General features: G+C 40.2%; 1 protein-coding gene across 1 annotated transcript in view; it reads left to right on the forward strand.

Annotated features, from left to right (window-relative positions):
* The window catches only part of LOC122791413 (fatty acid amide hydrolase-like), a 1,249,544-nt gene extending 1,243,217 nt beyond the window's left edge, over positions 1-6,327 (forward strand). The window contains exon 20 of the mRNA XM_044059161.1: positions 5,722-6,327. Within this exon, the coding sequence (XP_043915096.1) occupies positions 5,722-5,832 (111 nt within the window). The 3' untranslated portion in view covers positions 5,833-6,327. The remainder of the gene's footprint in view (positions 1-5,721) is intronic.
* Positions 6,328-24,552: the final 18,225 nt, after the last annotated feature.

Consider the following 24,552-nt stretch of genomic DNA (forward strand, 5'->3'; position numbering starts at 1 on the left):
TGGCCTGTCTTGAGAACCCATCTGAATTGGCTTTACTGATCCCACAACAGTGCTGCACTCATGTCATATGCCTGCATCCCTAGGCTGCACCTTAGTAACTTAGAATTTTGCTGTCTGGCTCAGTGTAGCTATAGATCCCCCTCAAGGTGGTTACTTTCACCAGACACTCCAAAGCCAGCTACTCTAAGGTTCTTACAAGGGTACCTAATTGTAATGAGTGAAATTGCTATTAGTGCCAATGGTTCTTGTTTGACCAATGCAGTAAGGCTTTCAGGAGTGGCCACAGAGTCACCAGATAGGTATAAGAAAATGTTCTCTAAAGAACCAACCACAATGAAAAGTTTAAATATGTTTAATAATATATAAAAAACATGAAAATACGGAATATATATTTACAGTAAACACCAGAGTTTCACTCACAGGAAATATTAAAATAACAGATGAATAGATTCACAAAGATACCGAAAAGCAATACTTAATGAATCTCACTACATTTTCCTGACTGATCTAAAGAATTACTGTTCCCTGGTTCACTTACTAGAGCAAGGCAAGGAGGCCTTCTTTGTCAGGTTCCAAAAACAGATTGACATGAGACTTCAGTCTCTTCTAGTATTAAAACATCATTTCAGTGTACAGAATGTCATGACACACACAGTATTCTGACTTTTGGTTCCCATACTACTTCTATTACTGGAAACTGAACCAGAATATGACACACGTGTTACTGTACACACAGAGTTTTGCTAAGATGTGTTATAGCATCTGGAAGCCATAAAACATTTCCACTCTTCCTACAGGAGCTAATAAACCATTCTCGGGCACAGACGTTTTGTCTCTGGCTGCAGTCAGAACTGTATGATACAGAGCAAGATTCAATAAAGCCTACACTAAGTGTACACTGTTTTGAGTGAGCAGACAAAGACATAACGCACACCTTCCTCCTCCTAATTTTAGTTTTCCTACAGATATTCTTGTAGCTTTAAATATGACAAGAATTCATAAAGGTTACTACAAAGTGTAGACTACAAGCACACTTGGTGTAATCTTTCTGAGTAACTAGAAAGCACAAAAAAATGTGATAAGAATTTTATTGAATACATATCGTGTACACTTAGTGAACACTTAGTGTAGGCTTTATTGAATCCGGCCCACAATCTTTATGGCTTAAATTAAATAATTTAATTTCTTACTAGTTTCAAACTTAGCTAGCCTGAGAGTAACCTCTTCTCTTCCAGTAAACTCTGTTAAAACATACATTTAATCAGTTACAATACAGTCAGGACCCACTGCTGGTACATTTTTAACACAAGCAGCTTTACAGATGTATTTTCAACACAAGCATCTGTACAAATCAGTTTGATACACAAATGACATATACTTTACAAAGTTCCAGCTACCTGTGCTGGCCTGTTTTATACATCCACTGCCCTACTTCTCTTGGCATAGTTGGCAATACCTCACATCATCACAATTAACATACCAATTATATCCTTGAATTTCTGAGACTGTTGTTTTCTTTGCCATTGGTTCTAAATACAATCCAAATAAAGGGGAAAGTGGAGACTTGTGCCTAGTTCTTCTGCTCAAACAGAACCCATCAGAGAGGAACCCCCCCCCCCCCACACACACACACACACACTTTAATTTTTCCCTCTGATCTCTCATATATCCTCCTAATCAACCTTATAATTTTATCAGGGAATGCAAATGCTTCCATTGCCCTACTCACAAAATCCCAACTTACTCTGTCAAATGCTTTCTCTGCATCAAGACCCACCAACAACAGTGGTATTTTCTTAATTCTGCTTCCCTCTGGATCCTGATTGTTCTATTAATGTCAAATGTTTGCATCCCCTTCACAAACCACATTGATCTATATCGATTTTGGCATCACCTTTATCATTTTTAGCCAATCTAGACATATACACTTTATACTCATGGTTTAGTTTTGAATTGGCTTTTATGAACCTGGATCTGATGGGTTCTTACCATCTTTAGTTATTGCAGCTACCATCACTTTCTTCCAGTATGCTGGTGCTGCTGCTTTTAAAGTACTGTTAAACAAAACTTTCCAGATCTTTATCACTTTCTTCCCTCTTAGCTGCCAGACTTCTACAGGAGTACCATAGGTTCATAGGTAGGTACTAGGCTATCTGCCCAAAGGCATTTATAAGCCTAGCCGGAATGTGTTGGCTTTCGCTGCCCCCTTAGTTTAGTTTCCTGTGCCTCTGTAATAAGTCCTGCCAAGTCTTGAACCCAGGACCCTGTAAACTACAATCAGAGTAATGCACCATTATACCATCTGAGCTCTTCTATCTAATCCTGGGGTCTTTCCCTGTAGATTGGTTATACATCACCATTTTTATCTCACCTCCTCCTATCCTGTTAGTAATTGAGCCTCATATACCGCTAACCTTTGCATATTTAATTCTTCCATAAACATTTCCATTTGTACTTTTTCTTGACTTCCATATTTCTCTGCTTTATACTGATTTTCATAAAATTTCTAATACCTGTACAGGATCTCTGGTTATTTTTCTTGTTATAGGTTCCCTAAGCTTTCAAAATTCATTTTTGCTTTTGTTGCCTGAGCCATTGTGCTATACGTTTTTGTGCTCTGGAGTTCTTATAAAAAAGTTGCTAACAGAAATCTTTCTAAACTTATGCTTATTATCAAGGTGGTCCCTTATTTTCTCTTTAGCACTCTGTAGTTGCGACTCTTCTTGTTTGGTGAGATTCCCGCATTCTGTAATACTTGAACCTTTGTCAGTCCCTCAAAATAACTCTTGTTACTTCTTAACCATGCCTCTTTTTTTCTTGCATTTCTGTCTTATTTTTAAATTCCAGTTTAATTTTATCCCGTTTCCTGGCTATATTTTCAGAATAAAGTTCTATCTTCTCTTAATAACTCTCAAATAATTTCCACCACTCGTTCCTTAAATTCTTCTCTTTTTAACAGATAGGTTGGGAAGTGCTAATCTGTCATTTTTATTTCATTACTTTGCATTTTTATTGTAGTTATCATTGGCACATGATCTGAAATAGTTGGTTGCATTATCAAAATTTCAATTAAATGCACGTTTCTGTGAAATATAATTTCTGCCTAGCCTAGTTTTTTTACCTTGGGGAATAATATGTAAATTCTCTCCGAACTCCTACTACTGAAGTCACATCTTCAATACCAGATATTTTCATAAATTTCTTAAAAAGTCTACTCGGTTTTATTTTCCCTTCTATGTCCCTCAGATACATCCTCACTGTTGCAAATCAAATTCAAGTCCCCACCTATAAGTAATATTCCCTGTTGAAAGCTGATTATTTCTGCCAGAATTTTCTTAACCTTCATTGTAGCAGTTTTAGCTGGAATATAAATATATGCCAGCACAATCCTCCTCCCTTAGCAGTAGCCCCATATTACTACAAATCTAACAGTATTACCTATTTTCCCTTTTCTATCACAGATTCTTTTGCAATTAATATAAGTACGCCTCTTTTTTTCGTTGTCCCAGATATTATGCTAAATTACTATCTTGAAATCCTTTCATCAAATTCACATGCTCAGTTATTTCCAAATGTGTCACCTATAGCATAACTATTTGTACTCTGCATTTTTAATGTAGATCACTACTCTTTCTTTTTTGTATATGTTTGAGACCAATCACATTTAAAGATAATACGGATGTTATTCCCACCTGTTATTGTTTTTTAAATGTATAGTTTCAGCTTTCGTGTTACATGCATACACTAATATATGGCAGCATGATCTTTCATACCATTGTTTCTTGACATATCCATTTAATCTGTCACATCTTACAAAACTTCTTGTTTTAATGAATATAAAAGAAAGAAAAACAAATGCGTCTCCAGAACATCCCAAAATCTATTAACTTAATACTAACACACAAACCTGTGTATATCTTTAAATAATGAAGTTTTAATAGGAACAGTTGTCACAAATTGACAGCCACACTCTACCTATAATGAAGGTTATTCATGCTAAGATGTGTGATACAGCCTGTGCTTCTACTTCCACTAAGTGCTATTTGTTTTTTTCTTCTAATATTTTTCCTCTCCCACCTAAAGAAAACAACTTGAATACTTTCAAAAAAGATTATCTCCTGGCCATTGAAAGAAAGAAAAATTATGTTTTTATTGCCCCTTATTAGATTGTCTCCATAGAAACATGAGAACTGGATACACAGTTGCGTTCCAGTACACATATAGCAATGTAAACATTTATGGGCTAGAGGAAAACACTATTCAGTATTTATTATATTCAGTGTTTTTTTTATTTATTTGCTTCCCCCTAAAACTTATTAAATCAAGACAAGGACCTTAATCCAGTCATTCCCCTTTGTTAAAATAAGAAAGTGTGTATCAGTTGTACTTATATCATGCTCTTTTGTCCATGTTTTCTTCTGTTTTTACATTGCAGTGCCTGCATTTCTTAAATCTGAAGAAGAAGGGAAAAACATAGGTGCATCCATTTACTTTATTATCTCTATTATACTCAAACTTGACTGAAAAATGTTTGCTTTATAGCATGCAGGTAATACCATGCATCATAAGAATACTGTTGAGTAAAATTTTGTTTTACTTACAGTTAATTTTCTTTCCTTTTCCCCTCTCCTAAATCTTCTTCCAAACATCAGTGACATGAAGTTGGTCATATGCTTTGGAGTTCCTACAAGTTTAGCAAAATCAAAAAAGTCCAATATTTCCAAGTTTTCTTGTTCCATCATATTCACAGATGTAAGTAATGTGTTGTATTCCCACATTTATTCATCAATTAATGAGTTGCTGGTTTTCATCTTATCTATCTCCAAAATCCAGTCACTGGTTCATTTCCAACATATGCCTGGTGGTCTTAATCAACACTTGTGCTTTTTTCTCTATCTATAGCATTTTACTTATGAACACTGGAAAACGTTTCATTGGTATGGTGTCTCTATTTAATTTTGGATTCATGATGGTTGTATAAACAAATACATGTGATGTATAATATTTGTAACTGAGAACATATAAATATGGATTGTCTTCTTTTATATAAATGTATGTTTGCCTATGTCTTAAGTGATAATTCAATAAAAATGTTAAAAATGAGGAATGTTCCTCATTATAGGGTATACCTGAGAGGTATGGGGTGAAACTGATCATTACAGAATTGAAAGTTATGTACTCACCCTAGTAATATATCTGCATGGCCCTAATTCATACTCCTTACATTCCTACCCACCTTCCCCTGATCTGGTAGGGGGAAGGAGTTATCTGTAAGGTTACATTTATGCATATTTCAGCTTCCTTATTTCTTACTTCAGATCTGGAAAGTGAAGGGTGAGACACAGCATTCAGGACAGGGGGAGAAGCCTGGGAAGGCTTAGATCAGTGCTAAGCAGACTAAGAGTTGACATTTAGTCCAAGTGATGAGGGGGAAGAACAGTGACCATGCAGATCTATCATTATTGTAAGTATATCACTTTTAATATATTTTACTTTGTGGAGTAAAATGGAATTATTTGATTTTATGTTTTGGTGCAGAATGTTTTGAAGCTTAACTTTGTTGATGATTAAGTTGTAGTTCATGTATAGATTTTTTTTTTCTGTGAGCTGACTGACTCTGGCTTTTTGAACACCCATTATACTAAAACAACTAATGCAGCTGTGTACTGCAGAGCACTTTCCATGTATTCCTTTTATACTAATTTTCTTTGTCTTTTTCAGGTTATGGCCAAGTGGTGGGATGAAGCAGTGTTATTCAGAGTTGGGTTAAAGTTAGAAGAGTTTCGCACTGAGACAAAGAAACCAATTATCTACTATGATACACTTTTTTAAAAAAAAAGGAGCAATCCCAACATCTTGCACATAAAGTGCCCACTGTTGTCTGTCATCATGACCTTTGGCTTGGTGAATCGACAGCAACAAACACAATTTGGAGATATAATGTTACAAATATCTAACTTGTGTGTAGATTTTGGAATGAGCTATTACTACATTATCATTTATTGTTCTGTTAAGATTATTTTGTAACTAAATTTGCTAATAGGAAAATGAGATAACTGTCATCCTAAGCTTAATATTTTTGACAAGGTGTCAATACAGCCTTATTTATTAACACCATAGTTTTTTGTGCATAGGATTTTGTTGTCAAACATAAGATTTGTGAAAAGTTATAATTACATAACTTCACTTAAGTACTTTGTAATCTTTCCACAAAGCATTTATGTAATATTATTCTGTGTAGTAGGAACCACTAAAATAAAAACTATTTAATTTAAACAAAGTAATTTGTTTCAAAATAAACTGACATTTTGATGCATTTTAAAAAGATGCTGCCTTCAATAGGACTTATTTTTTTATCCAGAGAGACTGTTTAGTTGTTAGTGTTACAAATACACAAGTATTACGTGAAAAGAGAATTAAGGAAGGGATTTTACAGAATTGGCACAGCAGTTCAGTAGAGAGTGGTTATGAACATTAATTTATTCATTTATTTTCAAGTACTCACTTTACCATCTTCAGGGTCTCGGGGTTGCTGAAGCCTGTCCCTGCACTCAGCAAATTTAAGGCAGAGAACCAGTCCTGGACCAGAAGTCATTCTACGCCATTTCATAACAAACACACACACTTTTTAGAGTCACCATTTCAGTTGACATGTCGTTGGTGTACAAGAGGAAAAAGAGCCAGGAGAAAACACACATGGACATGCAAACTCCAAAAAGAAGGCATGCCAGCTTGGAGCCAAACTCTGCTGTGTGGCAGCAATGTTAAATAATGCATTACAGTGCTGCCCAGTGACAATAAATGTGCAGTAGTTTGCTAGCATACTATTTTACCATATGAACAGATAATTTAATAACAACTCATGATCAGGTGTAGGTAATGCAGGATTTATCCATGGTCATTGTGAGTAATGCTGGCTTTATAATGAGCACATTGATTGGTCTGTCCAGTAAATGTGATCATTTTTGAAGAATAATGAGCTATCATTATTTTTAAATGGACCGTTTATTTGTTTTGATTTAAAAATAATCAGTAGTTCAGAAATGCAATTTGTTGACCTGGGGTGTGACCAGCTATACAAGTGGATTTTGATATATTTGTCATACAGCAATGCTGCACTATACATCAGTTGCCATTTCTCAGGAAAGTCTGTTGAGGTTTATGGGGAACAAGACTGAATACGAGTCAGGCCCAACAACTCCCTTTTACTCAACATCAGAAGTATTCCCTTTTTACACTGGCCTGTGCTCTACTCAATGCACATAGCATCAGAAACAAGCTAGACCATGCAAGTGCTTTTATTTCTCAGCACAACCCAGGCATTCTAGCAGTAACAGAAAATTGGATCAAAAAGACTTCCCCAAAAGAATATATGAGGGATTGGAGGCATGAATTAAAGTGGGTGGGGTCCTCTCCAATCATTTTTGCTTGAGTAGAGGAACCAGGCAGGGTTGTTGCTTTCCCCTTTGTTATTTGCATTATATTTAGAATCATTGGCAAAGAAAATAAGGGACTCAGAAATTCAAGATATATTTGGTATGGTAGTCAGGAAAAGCTGGCTGTATTTGCAGATGATATTTTATACATGACATTACAGTGTTGTGAAACATTTTAAGACAATTTCATATCTTGTCAGGATACAAAATTAATGAAGCTAAAACAAAGGCAATAGCGGTAATTTATGTATCCACACACACATTGGTCCAACAATATCCATATTAATGGGGACATGATAAAATGAAGTATTTAGGAGTATGACTCAGAAATGACTCTGGTGGCAGCTAAGGATATGTGGGAAGAGACTAAACAGAAGATAATACAAAAATTGAGAAACTGGAAGTTTTGTTACATGGATATGGATACTAAGATACAGTGGATACTAAGATACAAGCCATTAAAATGGTTTTAGTCCCTTTAGTCTTATACAAGGTCAGGCATACTTTTATCAAGCAGAGAAGTTGTGGATAGCAAATAAAAGAGATTTGAAGGATTTTATCTGGGAAGGGAAGACAGCAAGGGTCAAGTAGGATAAGCTGATTCTACCAACAGAACAAGGTGGACTAGAATTACCTAATTTGAGGGTGTATTTTAGAGCAACACAGTTAAGGCTCTTATACATAGCACAAGCAGAAAACTATAATTCATAGTGGAAAGGAATGATGCTGACACAGGAAGGAAGCTCAAGAAATAAGGAGAGATTAGGATTTTGGATGCAGACACTCAAGGAGAACAGCCAAAATCATACAGAGTATTATATTCATAAAATAGCAGGGAGTATTCTAAGAACCAAAGCAGCACAAGAATAGAGAAAAGAGATGTTGCTGGTAGGGTTGACTGTGGTCAGGGATACAGATAATAGGCAAGAGGGGGCAGGAATTTATTGGATAAAACTGGCAAATGAACCAAGGTATTGGGAGCAAATAACTAGAAAGGGAAAGGTAATAGAATGGGAAGAGGCCAAGAATTTATTTGGACTGCAGTTTAGAGATTGCCTTCCCTATCAAGGATTGATATCATACTATAGGCAAACAGAAAGAAATAGGGGGCTTCTAAATGAAAGACCAGCACTGGTAGAATTTTTAATAGAATCTAGAACAGAAGCTGCCATTAAAAAAGGAATAGTTAGTAAAGCATATAAAATATTGCATGATAATTATAAGAATCAGTCAGAGGAGCTTATAAAGGATTGGGAAGAGAGATGGGATAAGCAATTCACAAAGAGACAATGGGGGGAATATATGTATATCTCCCAAATATGCAACAAAGTCTAGAAGATGTAGGATCTTTGCCTGGAAGTGTTTTCATTTGTATTTTTATACCCAAAGGAAACTCCAAAGAAGTTTTCCTCAGGTGTATAGCAAATGTTGGAGGTGTGACAGGCAGGAAAGAAGTAGCTAGGAACATATTTTTTGGAAGTGTGATGAGCTGCCAGACTTTTGGGATTCCCTGCAGACTGCTCTGTTGGAGATGCTGGGTGAGCAAATTGGACTGACTGGAAAATTATTTTTTTTTTTGAGTTATGCTACAGAATTGGAATTACCTAGACATAGTAAAGCCTTGCTGAGTCTAATTATGGTAGCTGCCAAAAAAGCAATTACTAGAAAATGGAAATCAAAGTCTAGACCAACTTTACTAGAAGTAGCGAATATAGTAACAGAGGTAAAACAACTGGAATAAGGATCTTTAGAAAAGGGAAGGAGCAACCTACCTAGGAAAAATGGGAATTGTGAGAACAATATATGCAGAGGAGGAATGAGGTTTAAGAGGCAGGGTTTGAATTAACTGTATAATGCTTAACTGACAATGACTTATAATGTTTACAACTATAGTTGTTTCAATGGTGTTTGTGATGCAAACTGTTTGCAACTGAAGTGATAACATTTTGTATGTTTTTCATTTATATAAGTGTAAGATTGCCTTTGTCATATGTATAAATTTAATAAAGATGTTTGGTAAAAAAAATAATTCCCCAACTTCCAACAATTTCTAATCTCCTACAAGTAATTCAGTGATGCCAGACCTGGCAAACTATCAGGTGGAGGCTCTCTAATTCTGTATAGAAATAACCTAAACCCATAACGTATTTCCTAAGGAAACACGTTCTCAAACGTCTGTTCTAATTGGATTCTCCTACAATTTTCAGTTCACAAAGGCAAACCACTATAGCCTATCTACCACCTCCTGCTTCCCTAACTGAATTCAAATCACTCATCATTAGCATCCTTAGTAATGGTCCCAAAAATAACATTATCATTCTAGTTGACTTCAGTCTTAATTATCTTGGCCCTCTTTCATCTGACATGGGTACTTTCCTAGCAGACCTAGGTATCCTTCAACTCATAAAACAACCAAGGAGACTTAACCTTATGTCCTCCAAACACTTCACACTCTACCTGATTATTACAAACATAAGAAAACTCCATCACCAACGTAAACATTCTGTCACTATCACTAAGCGACCACTGCCTAGTCACCTTTACATTTGTCAATCATCCCATAAAACTACCACCAGTATTAAAAGCCTTCAGAAACCAGAATAACACAAATATAGACAAACTTAGAACCTTTCTCACATCCCACAGCTGGAACCATATACTCTCCTTACATGACCCTAATACAGCAGCTGTAAGGCTAACCAACATTCTACTCCAGTTGCAAGACAAATTCTTCCCACTTAATCACAGGCTTTATATAGTCACCAAAACTGAATGGCTAACCACTGAACTCAAACATCTTTTAACTCTAAGGAATTAAGCATGGCAGAAATGGAAACCAATCCCCCACAGATAACAACTGCACCTTTTTTATAATCTTGCATAACCTAGCCAAGATGTCCATCCGAAGGCATAAAAAATATCCATATAAAGAAACAAATTTCCATCTTACACTCCCCTTAACACTTTTAGAAAGAGGTTAACCTACTTACAGGAAGAAAACCTCCTCATGATACCCTCCCTAAAGAATTCAGTGTGATACAGCAAAACTTTTTCCAGAAGATTTTCTTAAAGAATTTAGAAATCTCCCATCAATAAATGCCACAGATCATACATTGCCCACCCCACCTCCATTCATCCCCCTCTTCCACTTTGGATACATACGTCCCAAAGAAGTCTCTATTCTACTTAAAAATATTTTCCCTGACACCCCTCCTGGATCCGACGACATAAACCCCTGGTTCATATATCACTGCAGACAGCATCTGTGTCTTCTTGTCCCCCACATATATAAGCTATGTTTCACATAAAACATCATGGCACAGATTTGGAAAACTACTCTAATAAAACCCCACCCAAAGCAAACTAACCCAAAAGATACCTCTCATTTCTGTCCAATATTCATCCTCCCAATTCTGAGCAAACTTCTTGAAAAGATAGTCTACATCCAACTGTGCCTCTGTATCCAGCAGTACCACCTGCTCTCCTCCAAACTTCATGGATTCTGGCCTGGACAAAGTACTATGGACAGCACATTGGTCCCTAACTGAAGACATCCTGCTAAACTCTGATAATGACCTCCTTAATGGTGCCCTGACAAAGCCATTTGACCTCATTAACCACCATCATCTCCAAAACAATCTTAATAGAAATTAGTATCAATCCACATGCTGCTCCCTAGTTTAAAAATGTATTCACTGAAAAAATTTCAGAGTGAAAATAGGATCCTCCCAATCAGAATATGCATAGATTCCCAAAGGTATACCACAAGGATCTATTCTTGCCCCATCCACTTTTCCATATTCATTAGAAAACTTCCTTGTGGCCTCTCCCATGTCCCATTTATCTATGCTGATGACATGGTCATTTACTGATCAGGTCACTGTCATGCCAACATTCAATGCCAGTTCCAGTTAGACTTACATGAGTTCCACCAATGGCTCATAAACCATAAACTACTTCTCAACCCCTCCACGACCAAAACTATGCATTTTGAAATGCCACAGAAAATTCAACAAGCACCTGACTCTTAACTATTTTTGACCTATACAACCATTCCATAGAGACCGCCTCCACCTTCAAATACCTAGGACTCTGGCTTGACAAGTCACTAAACTTCCATTTCCAAAAAGACATAGTGAGAGCCAAAATAAACACCTTCCTCTTCTGGTCCAAAAAGATCTCCCCTTTCTATCTGAACCAGCTAGAGCAGTAAAGGAGTTCTATCTCAATTTGAATATGGGCTCCTAATTTTTGTTTCCACCTTCAAGAAAAACTGCCACACTCCAGACTATCTCTAACAGCATCTGTGATTCATTACAAACTCACCTCTCTGTGCGCATCACTGTATCACCCTAGAAAAAGCCAAATGACTACACATAAAACAAAGATTTTTTTCCAATAAACATCTTTATTAAATTATCAAATATGATACAGGCAGTCTTACATTTTTATAAATGAAAAACAAAATGACACCACTTGCGTAAGCAAATATTATACATCACAGATACCATTGAAACAACTGGAATTGCAAACATTATACGTCACTTATAATCTATCCAGTCATTGCCTGCCAAGCATATGGCTCATTAAAATCCTGCCTCTTAAACCTCATTCCTTCTCTGCATATATTGTTCCCACAATTCCCATTTTTTTCCTGTGTAGTTTGCTCTTTCCCTTTTCTAAAGAGTCCAATTCCAGTTATTTTATCTCTATTACTATATTCATTACTTCTAGTAAAGTTGGTCTAGACACGGATTTCCATCTTCTACTAATCACTTTTTTGGCAGCCACCATAATTAGACTCAGAAAAGCTTTACTTATGTCAAGGCAATTCCGATTCTGTATCATAGCTCAAAAAAATCATCTCCCCAGTCAATCCAATCCGCTCAACCAGCATGTCTGACAGAGTGGTCTGCAGAGAATCTCTAAAGTCTGCCAGCCCACCACACGCCCAAAAACAAGCTCCCAGCCAACTCCTTCCTGCCTGTCACACCTCCAACATTTGCTAGCCACCTGAGGAAAAATTCTTTGGAATCTACTTGGGGTATAAAAATACCTATGTAAACACCTCTAGGCAAAGATCCTAAATGTTCCATATTTTGTTTCTTATTTGGGAGATATGCATATATCCCTCATTGTCTCTCTGTGAATTGCTTTACCAATCTCTCCTCGCAATCCTTTCTAAGCTCCTCAGATTGATTCTTATAATTATCATGCAATATTTTATATGCTTTACTAATTATTCCTTTTTAATGGCAGCTTCTGTTCTAGATTCTATTAAAACCTCCACCAATGCTCATCTTTCATTTAGGACCCCCCATTTCTTTCTCTTTGTCTATACTCTGATATCAGTCCTTGATAGGGAAGGCAATCTCTAACCTGCAGACCAGATACATTCTTGGACTTTTCCCATTCTATTACCTTTCCCTTTCCAGTTATTTGCTCCCAATACATTGGTTCCTTTGCCAGTTTTCTCCAATAAATTCCAGCCCCCTCTTGCCTATTATCTGTATCCCTAACCACGGTCATCCCTATCAGCAGAATCTCTCTTCTCGTGCTGGTTTAGTTTTTAAATACTCCTTGCTATTTTATGAATATAATACTATGTGTGGTTTTTGTTCTCCTCCTTATGAGTCTGCTTCCAAAATCCCAATCTTTCCTTATTTCTTGAGCTTTCCTCCTTGTATACTCCTTGCTATTTTATGAATATAATACTCTGTATGATTTTTGTTCTCCTTAAGAGTCTGCATCCAAAATCCCAATCTCTCTTTATTTCTTGAGCTTTCCTCCCTTCCCACTTTGAATTATAGATGTTATGTAGTCCTATCTCGTCTACATTCTTACCCATGGGTTCGGAGCTGACTCAGCCTATTTACTAGCCCAAAAGTCTCTGGCTGGGCTAAGAGGGTATCCCATAGTACACTGCTTCGCATCCCCAGATCTCATTTGCCACTTGTAGCGCTCGGACGTGGTCTCACTTGGCTGTGGCTAAGTACCTTTTTTGACTTATTTCTCTTGAGAAATTGGTTGCTTTATACTTAAAAAGCTATTTTAATAGCTACTCTTGCTGTGGTAGTTGTGTTTGTGTGTTTAGTAGTGTTTTTTGTGGTATCCTTAACTGTTCCCATGGACTAGGCCCGTTTTAGTTAGAGGGCCTAGTCCTCCCTTAGTTGAGTAGTTTGTCTGTTTCTTATTGTATATATTTTTTGAGAACCATTTAAGTTAGAGGTTCTCTCTGTGTTCTTGTTGCTATTGTTTGTTGGTTAAGAGCTTCGCTCTTCTCTGTGGTACCGTCTAAGTGGTGGGCTTCCCGCCCTTTTTGGTAGTTAACTGTAGTGACGCTGTGTGCTTTGCTCCCGTTGGAAGTTGCTAACTCTTCGGATATGTCTAAAGATCAGAAAGAACATAAGCCTTATGGCTTTAAAAAGTGTTCAAAGTGCAGATATAAAATGTCCATCACGGATGGACACTCTGTGTCTACTGTCTTGGAGCCATCCATTTACAGGAGTCGTGTAGCTTTTGCCACGCCTTCAGTCCTAGGGTGCTCCAAGAGAGGAAAAACAAATTGATTTTAAAGGGACTGCTTAAACCATCTTTCGAGGAGGCTATAGATTCGGCTCCCAGTCGAAATCTAAGTCCTCCAAGTCCAAGAAAAGGTCTCCGGCTCCATCGGCATCTTCGGAGCCTCCAGAGAAGATTACTATATTGGATACTGCTTCCTCAGCTCCACTGTCTTTGGGGCCGCAGGAGGTGTCTGTGTTAAGTGAATCAGCTTCCGCTCCGATCATTCTCGAACCTATTCGGAGCCGATCGCTGAGTGTGAGGCATGGTTCACCAGATAAGAGGTCTCCGTCTCCATCCATCTCCTCCAAATCCTCCGGGCTTTCTGATTTGGATGTGGATAGGGTGGTGCAGAGACTCCTGCAGTCGCCGGTGTTGGCTAAATTGTTTTCGGCTCCGACCCAGTCGTCTCTAGAGCTATTTCCTATTGTTGTTTCATCGATTCCTCCTCCGAGCACATCCTTGCTGTCGGAGCCGGTATGTTCCGGTCCGAGTGATGTTCCTGCGCCGGCTCCGATACCCCCTCTGGGTTTATTGGTGCCGACCTCGGCTCCGACCATGTTGGTTCCGTCCATGGGTTCCAGACTCTGGTCTCCTCGGTCAGGCCCGAAGGGGATGCCTCGGGACATCATTCGGTTCCGAGTCTCCCACTCGGTGCATCGGCTAGGGGGACCCCGGTCATGGCCTTGGAGGCCAGTCGGTCCTCGGACTCGGGGGGCCATGCGGAGTGACCTGGCCAGGTCGTTAGCTGCATCACTTGGGTCGGTCATTCTATCCCCTACCACTCCGGCGAGAGCTTCTGACGCCCACCTATCCCTGGACATCAGAGCGCCAGGCCCTAAGGATACCCCCATGATCGGTCCCCCACTTTTTGAAGGTCCCTCAGAGCCTGTGCCTGAGGAACCTCCCAGAAAGAAATTGTGCAAGAGGAAGCACATAGACTCCCAGGATGAGTCTCTCACTTCCGATACTGACCTCGAGGAATCGGAGGGGTCCCCCAAGTCTTCCTCTGATGATGTTTCCTTCTCCGATATCCTGGAGATACTGAAACAGAGGAGACTGGCCTGCCAAACCCCCTTCCGGGGACGAGTCAGTATTTCTTAAGGCTTATGGCGCTCATCCTTCTGCTTCCTGGGTGTCTCCACCCTTTAATGAACTTCTTGGCCTCCTGAGGCAGGGGAGGGGGGAGTTATTCAGGGAGACATCGCCCCAGAGGCAATTCTGGGGACCACGACTCTTTTCTTGGCTCCCCATACTCTCATTCCTGAAGGTGTGCCCGACTGTGCTTATCCGGAGCCAGTCGGGGGTCGAATTTCTTTGTATCCAGAAGCCTGGGAAAACATCACCCAGGACCGATGGGTATGAAGGATAATTTCCGGAGGTTACACCATTCCATTCTCTTCAGTACCCCCTCCCATCAGAAAAATCCCAGACGTTCCACCCAGTCAAGGGGATCAAGCAGCCTCAGAGATATCTCAGCTGCTAGAAAAAGGAGCCATCCAACCAGTCCCCTCAGACCAGATTGGATTAGGGACTTACTCAAGATTCTTTTTGGTGCCGAAAAGAACAGAGGACCCGAGACCCATACTAGATCTCCATCAACTCAACCATTACGTACACAAGTCCAAATTCCGTATTGTCACCCTACAGTCTATTCTCCCATTGTTGGGAAAGGAAGTATGGCTGTGCTCCATCGACCTGAAGGATGCTTACTACCATATCAAAATGGACAGGGCATCCATGTGTCATCTACTCTTCCGGCTGGGAGCCAAACATTTCCAGTTTCGAGCCCTGCCCTTTGGTCTCACCACAGCCCCCAGGGTGTTCACCAAGTGTATGGCAGTGGTGACAGCTCACTTGAGACATCAAGGATTCCAGGTGTTTCTGTACCTGGACGACTGGCTCCTCACCTCCCCCACCAGGCATCTACTAATTCAGACCAGGGACACTACCATCAGTCTGTGTCACCAATTAGGCATCACGATAAACTGGAAAAAAATCTGCCTTGTTGCCCTTACAACGTGTCACCTTTATAGGAGCAGAGCTGGACACCATTCAAATGCGAGCGTTCCTACCACAAGAAAGAATCACAGGGTTGCAACAACAAATTCTCATTCTGATGCCTCTGAGACATTCAAAGGCAAGACTGATTCTTCAACTTCTAGAGACCATGGCAGCTGCTATCATGTTGGTCCCGTTGGCGAGATTACACATGAGAATTCTTCAATGGCTTCTCTTTGTCCAATGGTCTCTCCAAAGACTTCCGCTATCCCATCCAATCCTAATGACAGCCAAATGCAAGCAGGACCTCCGTTGGTGGCTGTGCACCAACAGCTTGAACGTAGGAAAACCCTTTGTTCCACCCATCTCTGCGGCCACAGTGACCACGGACGCCTCCCAGTTAGGGTGGGGGGGGCATTATCTCAGCAGGATGGTCCAAGGCACAAGGCAGGAGCACAAGATACACTTGCACATAAACATCCTGGAGATGAGAGCAGTGCTTCTTGCATTCCAGGCACTTCAAGAAGTCCTCCCTCTAGGGACTATTGCGATATACTCAGACAACATGTCAGTAGTGTGGTATCTCAACAAGCAAGGAGGAACCTTATCTTATCCACTATGCAGGGAGGCCATGCACATGTGGCATTGGGCAATAGCTTCCCAACGGTTTCTAGTGGAAACGCACATTCCAGGGAAGACCAATTTGATAGCAGACAAGCTAAGCAGGGTGATTCTTATGCCCTACGAATGGTCCGTGAATCGCCTGGTGGCAGAGCGAATCTTCAGCAGATGGGGTCAACCTTGCTGCGACCTTTTGCCAGCCCTCTTAATGCGAAATGCAGCAACTACTTCTCGCTGATCCCCCACCAGGGGAATCACCCAGGGACACTCTAGTTCACAATTGGCCCTCCGGTCTGCTTTATGCTTTCCCTCCATTTCCCCTTCTCTCTCAAGGGTGATTCAGAAAGCGCAATCCTTGGGAAGCAGGATGATTCTGATTGCCCCACACTGGCCTAGTCAAGTATGGTTCCACTTCCTTCAACCCTACCTTGTGGATACTCCTTGGATTCTGGAACACCTTCCAGACTTACTGACACACGTCGGGACTGTTCCACCCCTCTCTGAGGACACTCGGGCTGACAGCCTGGCTACTCTGCTTCCATCCTTAGTCAGATGCCATAATTTTTTGCCAGATGTAGTCCATATTTTGTCGTCCTCTCATAAACCATCCACTAGAAAAATCTGCTTTAGCAAATGGAAAAGATTCTCTATTTGGGCTCATTCCAGAGGCATTGATCCCTACATGGCTCCAATTGATTCCGTTTTGGAATTTTTGTCTATCTTGTGCTATCAGGGGTCTGCTTCAGCCACCATCAAAGTTCAGCTGGCAGCTATATCAAACTTCCACGTGGCCAATGAGCCTAGCCTTATGGCACACATACTATGTAAAGCATTCCTTAAAGGTACCCTATTGCTTCGTTCCCCAGTATCACAACCGGTTATGCCTTGGGACCTCAATTTTTTTCTTCAAGCCCTCACTCTTCCACCTTTCGAGCCTGCAACTACCTGCGAGTTAAAGTTTCTAACATGGAAAACAGCCTTTTTAATAACTATCACTTCAGCGAGGCGGGTCTCCGAAATCCAAGCCCTTTCCATAAAGGTAGTCTCTCCCTTAGACCAAACCCGTCATTCCTTCCCAAAGTGGCTTCCCTGTCTAATATAAATCAGTCTACTGAGCTGCCAGTTTTCTTCCCCAATTTTTCCAACAAGGCAGAATTCAGATTTCACCAATTAGATGTACATAGACAGTTATGCTTCAATCTCCATCAAACAAAAGATATTCAGAAGTCTGACCAACTCTTTGTCTCCTTTTCCGAAAACTGGCTTGGTTCTCCGGTATCCAAGGTCACACTCTCTAGATGGATAGCCAGCTGTATTTCCTTTATTTATCACACAGCAGGTAAAACATTGCCCTTTCCGCCTAAAGCCCACTCCACAAGAGCTGTCTCCACATCCACAGCCTATCAAGCTAGATTGTCGATGGATGATATATGTGCTGCGGCCACTTGGGCTTCTCCTCACACTTTTGTCTGTCATTACAAATTGGACATGGTTTCCAGGGGCAGATCTTCGTTTGGCTCCACAGTTCTCAGGAGTATTTTCCTATGAGCCACCCAGGTTGTAGGTGCTAGGGACGCTGTCCCATGGGTAAGAATGTAGGCGAGATAAGACTATATAACATCAAGAAGTTATGTAGTCACCATAACGTTCGATGTATGTAGTCCATCTCGTCTCACATTCTTTCTTACCCTCCCGTCTTCCCCCTGCCTGGAGGATTTGGAGGTAAAATTTTATCATGCAGAGCCCCTTTGATTAATTTGTTTGGATAATCTGTTTGTATGGATGTGTGTTATGTATGCTATAACTGAGTTATTTGCAGCAAACTAGATCTGGGGATGTGAAGCAGTGTACTATGGGATACCCTCTTAGCCCAGCCAATCAGAGACTTTTGAGCTAGTAAATAGGCCAAGTCGGAGCCGATATTCCGCTCCGAACCCATGGGTAAGAATGTGAGGTGAGATGGACTACATACATCGAACATTATGGTGAGTACATAACTTCTTGTTTTCTGCTTGTGCTATGTATAAGAGCCCTAGTTGTGTTGCTCTAAAATACCCCCTCAAATTGGGTAATCCTAGTCCACCTTCTATTGAAAGAAACATCTTATCCCACTTGACCCTTGCTGTCTTCCCTTCACAGACAAAATCCTTCACCTCTTTTTTAATTGCTGGCCACAGCTTCTCCACTGGTTGATAAAAATATGCCTCACCTGTGTATAAGACTAAAGGGACTAAAAACATTTAAATTGTTTGTATCATAGTATCCATATCCATAAAACAAAGTTTCCAGTTTCTCAGTCATTGTATTATCTTCTGTTTAGTCTGTCCCCACATATCCTTATCTGCCAAAACAGAGTCATTTCTAATATATATTCCTAAATACTTCATTTTATCAAGTCCCCATAAATATGGATGATCATGTCCCCATAAATATGGATATTGTTGGACCGATTCTTATTCGAATACATAATCTACCACTATTGCCTTTGTTTTAGCTTCATTAATTTTGTATCCCGAGAAGATATGAAACTGTCTTAAAATGTTCCATGACATTGTAATGTCCATTTCTGTTATGAATAAAATAATTTCTCTTTCGGCTTTTCCCAGTTGGGGGTCGCCACAGCAGATCACCTGTCCACTCATGATTGGTAGTGGAGTATTACAGTGTCGAGTTGCCAACCCGGTGCCCAACTTTCCATGGAAGGCACACACGCACTCACACCTAGAGCCAATTTAGAGTATCCAATCCACCTACAGCATGTCTTTGGGATGTGGTTGGAAACCGGAGCACCCGGAGGAAACCCACGCGACCAGAGGGAGGACATGCAGACTCCACACAGAAGGCACCCCAGCCAAGGATTGAACCAGAGAACCTCTTGCTGTGAGGCGGCAACACTAACCGCTGCACCACCGTGGCCACCTGTCATGTATAAAATAATATCATCTGCAAATAGAGCCAGCTTTTCCTGACTAACATACCAGTTACATCCATGAATTTCTGACTCCCTTATTTTCTTTACCGGTGGTTCTAAATATAATGCAAACAACAAAGCGGAAAGCAGACAACCCTGCCTGGTTCCTCAACTCAAGCAGAAGTTATCAGAGAGGACCCCACCCACTTTAGTTTTTGCCTCCGATCCCTCATATATTACCCCAATCAGCCTTATAATTGTATCAGGGAAACCAAATGCTTCCATTTCCCTGCTCATGAAGTCCTAGTCTACTCTGTCAAATGCTGTCTCTGCATGAAGACCCACCAATAAAAGTGGTATTTTCTTACATTCTGCTTTCTTCTGTATCATCAGTGTTTTGTTAATGTTGTCAAATGTTTGCCACCCCTCCACAAAACCACACTGATCCATATCTATCAGTTTTGGTTTCACTTTTGCCATTCTTTTATCCATTATAAATGCTTTGTAATCATGGTTTAGTGTTGAAATGGACCAGTATGAAGCTGGATTCAGTGGATCTACAACTCTTTAGGTATTACCATTAACACTGCCTTCCAGGATGCTGTTGCTTCTCCTCCTCTCAAAATACTGTTAAACAAAACCTTCCAGATCTATATAAGTTTTCTCCCTCCTAGCTTCCAAACTTCCACAGGAATACCATCTATTCCTGGAGACTTTCCTGTAGATTGATTATACATAGCCATTTTATCTCATCTCTTCCTATCCTAACTGTTAGTAATTGAGCCTCATCTACCTCTAACCTTGGCATATTTAATTCTTCCATAATCATTTCCATTTGTACCTTTTCTTGATTTCCATATTTCTCTGCTTTATACAAACATTCATAAAATTTCCGAAAAATTTCTACTACTTCTAGAGGAGCTCTTGTTATCTTCCTTGTTATAGGCTCCCTAAGCTTGGTGACAGCCCTTTCCACTTTGTGTTGCCTGAGTTATTGTGCTAAAAGTTTTTTCTACTCTAGAATTATCAAAAAACAGCTGCTTAACAGCAATCTTTCTAAACTTAAGCATATTATCGAAGTAATCCCTAATTTTCTGTTTAGCATTCTGCAGTTGCTCCTTTTCTTGTTCTGAGAGATTCCCCCTATTTTGCAATACTTTAACATTTGCCACTTCCTCTAAGTAATTCTTGTTACTTCTTAACTATATCTCCCTTTCCTTTATTTCCACCCTAGTTTTAAACTTCACTTTAATTTTATCCCACTCCCTAGCTATATTTTCAGAAGAAAATTCTATCTTCTTTAGTGGCTCCTGAATGAATTCCAAAATCCTTTCCTTAAATTCCTCTTTTCAACCAATTGGGAAAGCGCCAGTGTCTCATTTTTATTTCATTACCTTTAGTAATTTCGGTTCTGAATCTCAGAACTGACTCTGCCATTATTCTAGCTCACATCCTTCAAAAACTCTCAGGCTAAGCTCTATCCATAATGCTCCTCACAAGATTTACTCAGATTGAGTTTGCACACAATAATGATGAAATAACAGACCAGAGACCATATCTGCATTTCTAAAAAGGAAATGCAATCTTTGGGAAAAGATCCAATCCACTAAGAAGTCGAATGGCAGGGGGATAGACGGTGGGGATGTCAAGGATAAGTGAAGATCAGCAACACAGATGGAACATTATGGTAAGACATAACTTCTTTATCTGATGTTGTCAATCTTCCCTTAATCCTTGACTATGGGACAGAGTCCCCAGCTACCTAAATCTTGGGAGGTCTCACAAAAGAATACTCCTGAGCACCATCGAGCCAAATGATCCTCATCTCCTAGAGACCAGACCCAGCTTGTAATGAGTAATAAACGTATGAGGAGATGACCATGTAGCTGCTGCACAAATATTGTCTATAGAAGGTCTAGTGTGAAAAACTACAGAAGTGGCTATTTCTCTTGCTGAATGTGCTTTTAACATGTTGTGGTAGTTTCCTTTTGTTATAAATAAATGTTGTACAGTCCCTTAGCCGTTTAGCCAGAGTAACTTTAAAGCCTGTTTTCCCATAGCAACTGAAGAATAGGAAACAAACAACTGATCTGATTTTCTTTGTTCTGTGAAGGTAGAAATGTAATTGTCCATGCACATCTAGTAAATGTAGATGGTATTCACCTTTATTTGAGAAGTTGGGAAAGAAAGCTGGGAGTTGTATAGTCTGGTTAATATTGGTTTTGTATACTATCTTTGGTAAAAAGGAAGGACTTGTTCACAAGGAGACCCTGTTTTTATGAAAAATTAGATAAGGAGGTTTGCAAGATAAAGCTTGTATCTCAGGTATCCTCCTGACAGAAGTAATAGCTATCAAGAATATAGTTTTCCAGGACAAGAAGTTCAGATCACAATTTGTGGAAGGTTCAAAAGGGGAATAAATTAGAGATTGAAGTACCAGATTCAAGCACTAAGGTGCAGAGGGTTCTTTATGTGGAGGTTTGAGCATTAAGGTTCCTTTCAGAAAGGCTTTGCAAAGTTTGTGGGGCATAAAGGAAGTACCATTTAAACCAGTATGAAAGTTTGAAATTGCAGCTAGATGCAATCGAGTAGTTGAGGCAGATGCTTCTGCTTCAAAAAGCAATGTCAAGAATTCCAGGACTTTATCAATTGGTGCCGAATATGGGTCAGGGTTAGTCTCTGATGCCCACTTAGAAAATTGTTGCCACTAGTCGAAGGTTTGTGGTACACCAGAATGATTTGTTGAACTAGGGAAGTGAGATAAGAATCCCTGGCAATCATTGGAACTGGAGAATCCATGCAATGAGCTAGAGGTTCTGAACATTTGGATGAACTAGATGGGACAATACATCTGTAGCTGGATGCAGTGTCCAAGGTTTCCAACTTAGATGGGGCCAAAGAAAGGCAAACCAAGCCTGTCAAGGCCAGATTGGGGCAATAAGAATTTTTCTGTTCTTCGACCTGTTGGCCTTCTTCAGAAACTAGGATATTAGAGGAATCGGGGGGGGGGGATGCATAGAGTAAACCAGGGGGCCAGTCATGTAGGAGAGCATCTCTCGGTGATCTGCCGGAGGGGGGGGGGGTCAGGGAAAAGTAGCTGCTGCATTTGTTCAGGGGGATGCAAATAGATTGCAGCAGGGTTGGCCCCAATGGCAGAATATCCTTTCCGCTACCAATAGATTGAGAGACCACTCATGAGGCATTTGGATACACCTGCTCAATTTGTCTGCAATCATGTTGCAGCTCCCCAAAATATGCATTGCTATTAGAAAGCATTCAGATGAAATTGCCCATTGCCGTACTCAGAGCTTCTCGACAAAGAGGATAAGATCCGGTTCCCCCTTGCTTGTAGATTTGAATCGCTGTCATTCCCAAGGGGAGGGTTTCTTGGAATGTTTGCATTGCTAAGAGTGCCGCCCTCATCTCCAGAACATTGATATGCAAATTGGCCTCCAAGTGGGACCAAGTGCCTTGAACTGTCATTCCCAGATAATGCCACCCCACCCTATCTGGGACGCATCTGTGGTCACTATGGCTTGGGGTTATGGAGGGAGAAAGGGTCTGCCTTACAAAATTTTGTTGGAATGAATCCACCAACTCAGGTCTCTCTTGCATAAATTTGTGGTCATTATCAGATGAGATATTGGTTGATTTAATAAGGACCATTGGGATACCTCAGGCCATTGAAGAATCCACATGTGATATCTCGCAAGTGGAACTAAAGTGATGGATACTGCCATTGATCCTAGTGTTTGTAACAACAGTCTTGCAGTCACCTTTTTGTTGCGAATAATTTGTCTGACTTGCAATCTTATTCTTTGAAGTCTTTCTAAAAGAAGAGCTGTGATGCTTGTGTTTGTGTTTAGCATGCTCCTATGAATTCTAAGTGCTGTGTTGGCTCTTGGTGGGATTTTTCATAGTTTATAGTGATTCCCCCAGGAAGGAACAAGTTTGAATAAAGTAGTTTCTTACCTGTAGTACTAGATGCCTGGTAGGAGCAGTGAGGAGCCAGTCATCTAGATATGGAAACACACGGAATCCTAGTAGTCTGAAGCTGCTACCACTGCCATGTATTTAGCAAACATGCTGTGGGGGGGGCTGTGGTGAGACCAAAGGGCAGGGGGTTTTAAATTGGTAATGACTGGCTCCCAGCTGGAAGCACAGGAATCTTCTGGATTGCTTGTCCATTTTTATGTGATATGTATCCTGAAGATCTATTGATCACATCCAATCATCTCTTCCTAAGAACAGGAGTATAGACTGAACCATAACCATCTGGAACTTGGTTTGTTGACCAGACTTGTTCAGCTGGCTGAGATCTGAAATCAGTCTCCAGTCCCCAGTTTTTTTGGGGGCACTAAAAAGAACCTTGAGTAATATCTGGATCCTATCTGGTCTGGTGGGACTGCTTGGATTACTATTTTGATGAACAGTTTTTTGAATTTCTAAGACTGCTGCATCCCTGTGACTGGGTAAAACATCTGGGATTCTTTTCAATTTTTTGGGTTCTTCTGAGAAAGGGATATTATAACCCCCCTAGTTATAGTCTTCTGCACCCAAATGTCCATTTTTATCCTTTGCCAGGCATATTGGTGTAGGGATAATTGTCCCCGACTGCCTCCTTTCAGGAGCACTAATAGCAGTTACCACAGAAAGAATCCCTGGAACCCCGATTCTGTAGGCCACCTCTGCCTCATGCGTGGTGTCTTCTGTTGTTACCCCCCCCCATGGAAAGTCGTTGCCATACGAGTCCTAGAATGGCCCTTGGGACTTCTTAAACCATATCTTCCCACTTCTCTGGTTCCTGGAGTAAGGCCGCTGAGGAATCTACATTTGTCAGTGCTCCTTTTGACAGCACTTCCTTATTTGGCTCCACAGTGAAGGACACACTCTAAAGGTGTGAGAAAGATAGAAAGACCCTGTCCTGCAGTGGGTGTGTTTTTTGACCCCTCAAAGATCCTTTTCCAAGAATCAACAGGGAGGTTGAAAAATGTGGTTCAGAAAGCCCCAAGGTCCTTTTTT

Source organism: Protopterus annectens, chromosome 17.part0, assembly GCF_019279795.1.
Source record: "Protopterus annectens isolate FY-2018-M chromosome 17.part0, PAN1.0, whole genome shotgun sequence".
Classification (NCBI taxonomy): domain Eukaryota; kingdom Metazoa; phylum Chordata; order Ceratodontiformes; family Protopteridae; genus Protopterus; species Protopterus annectens.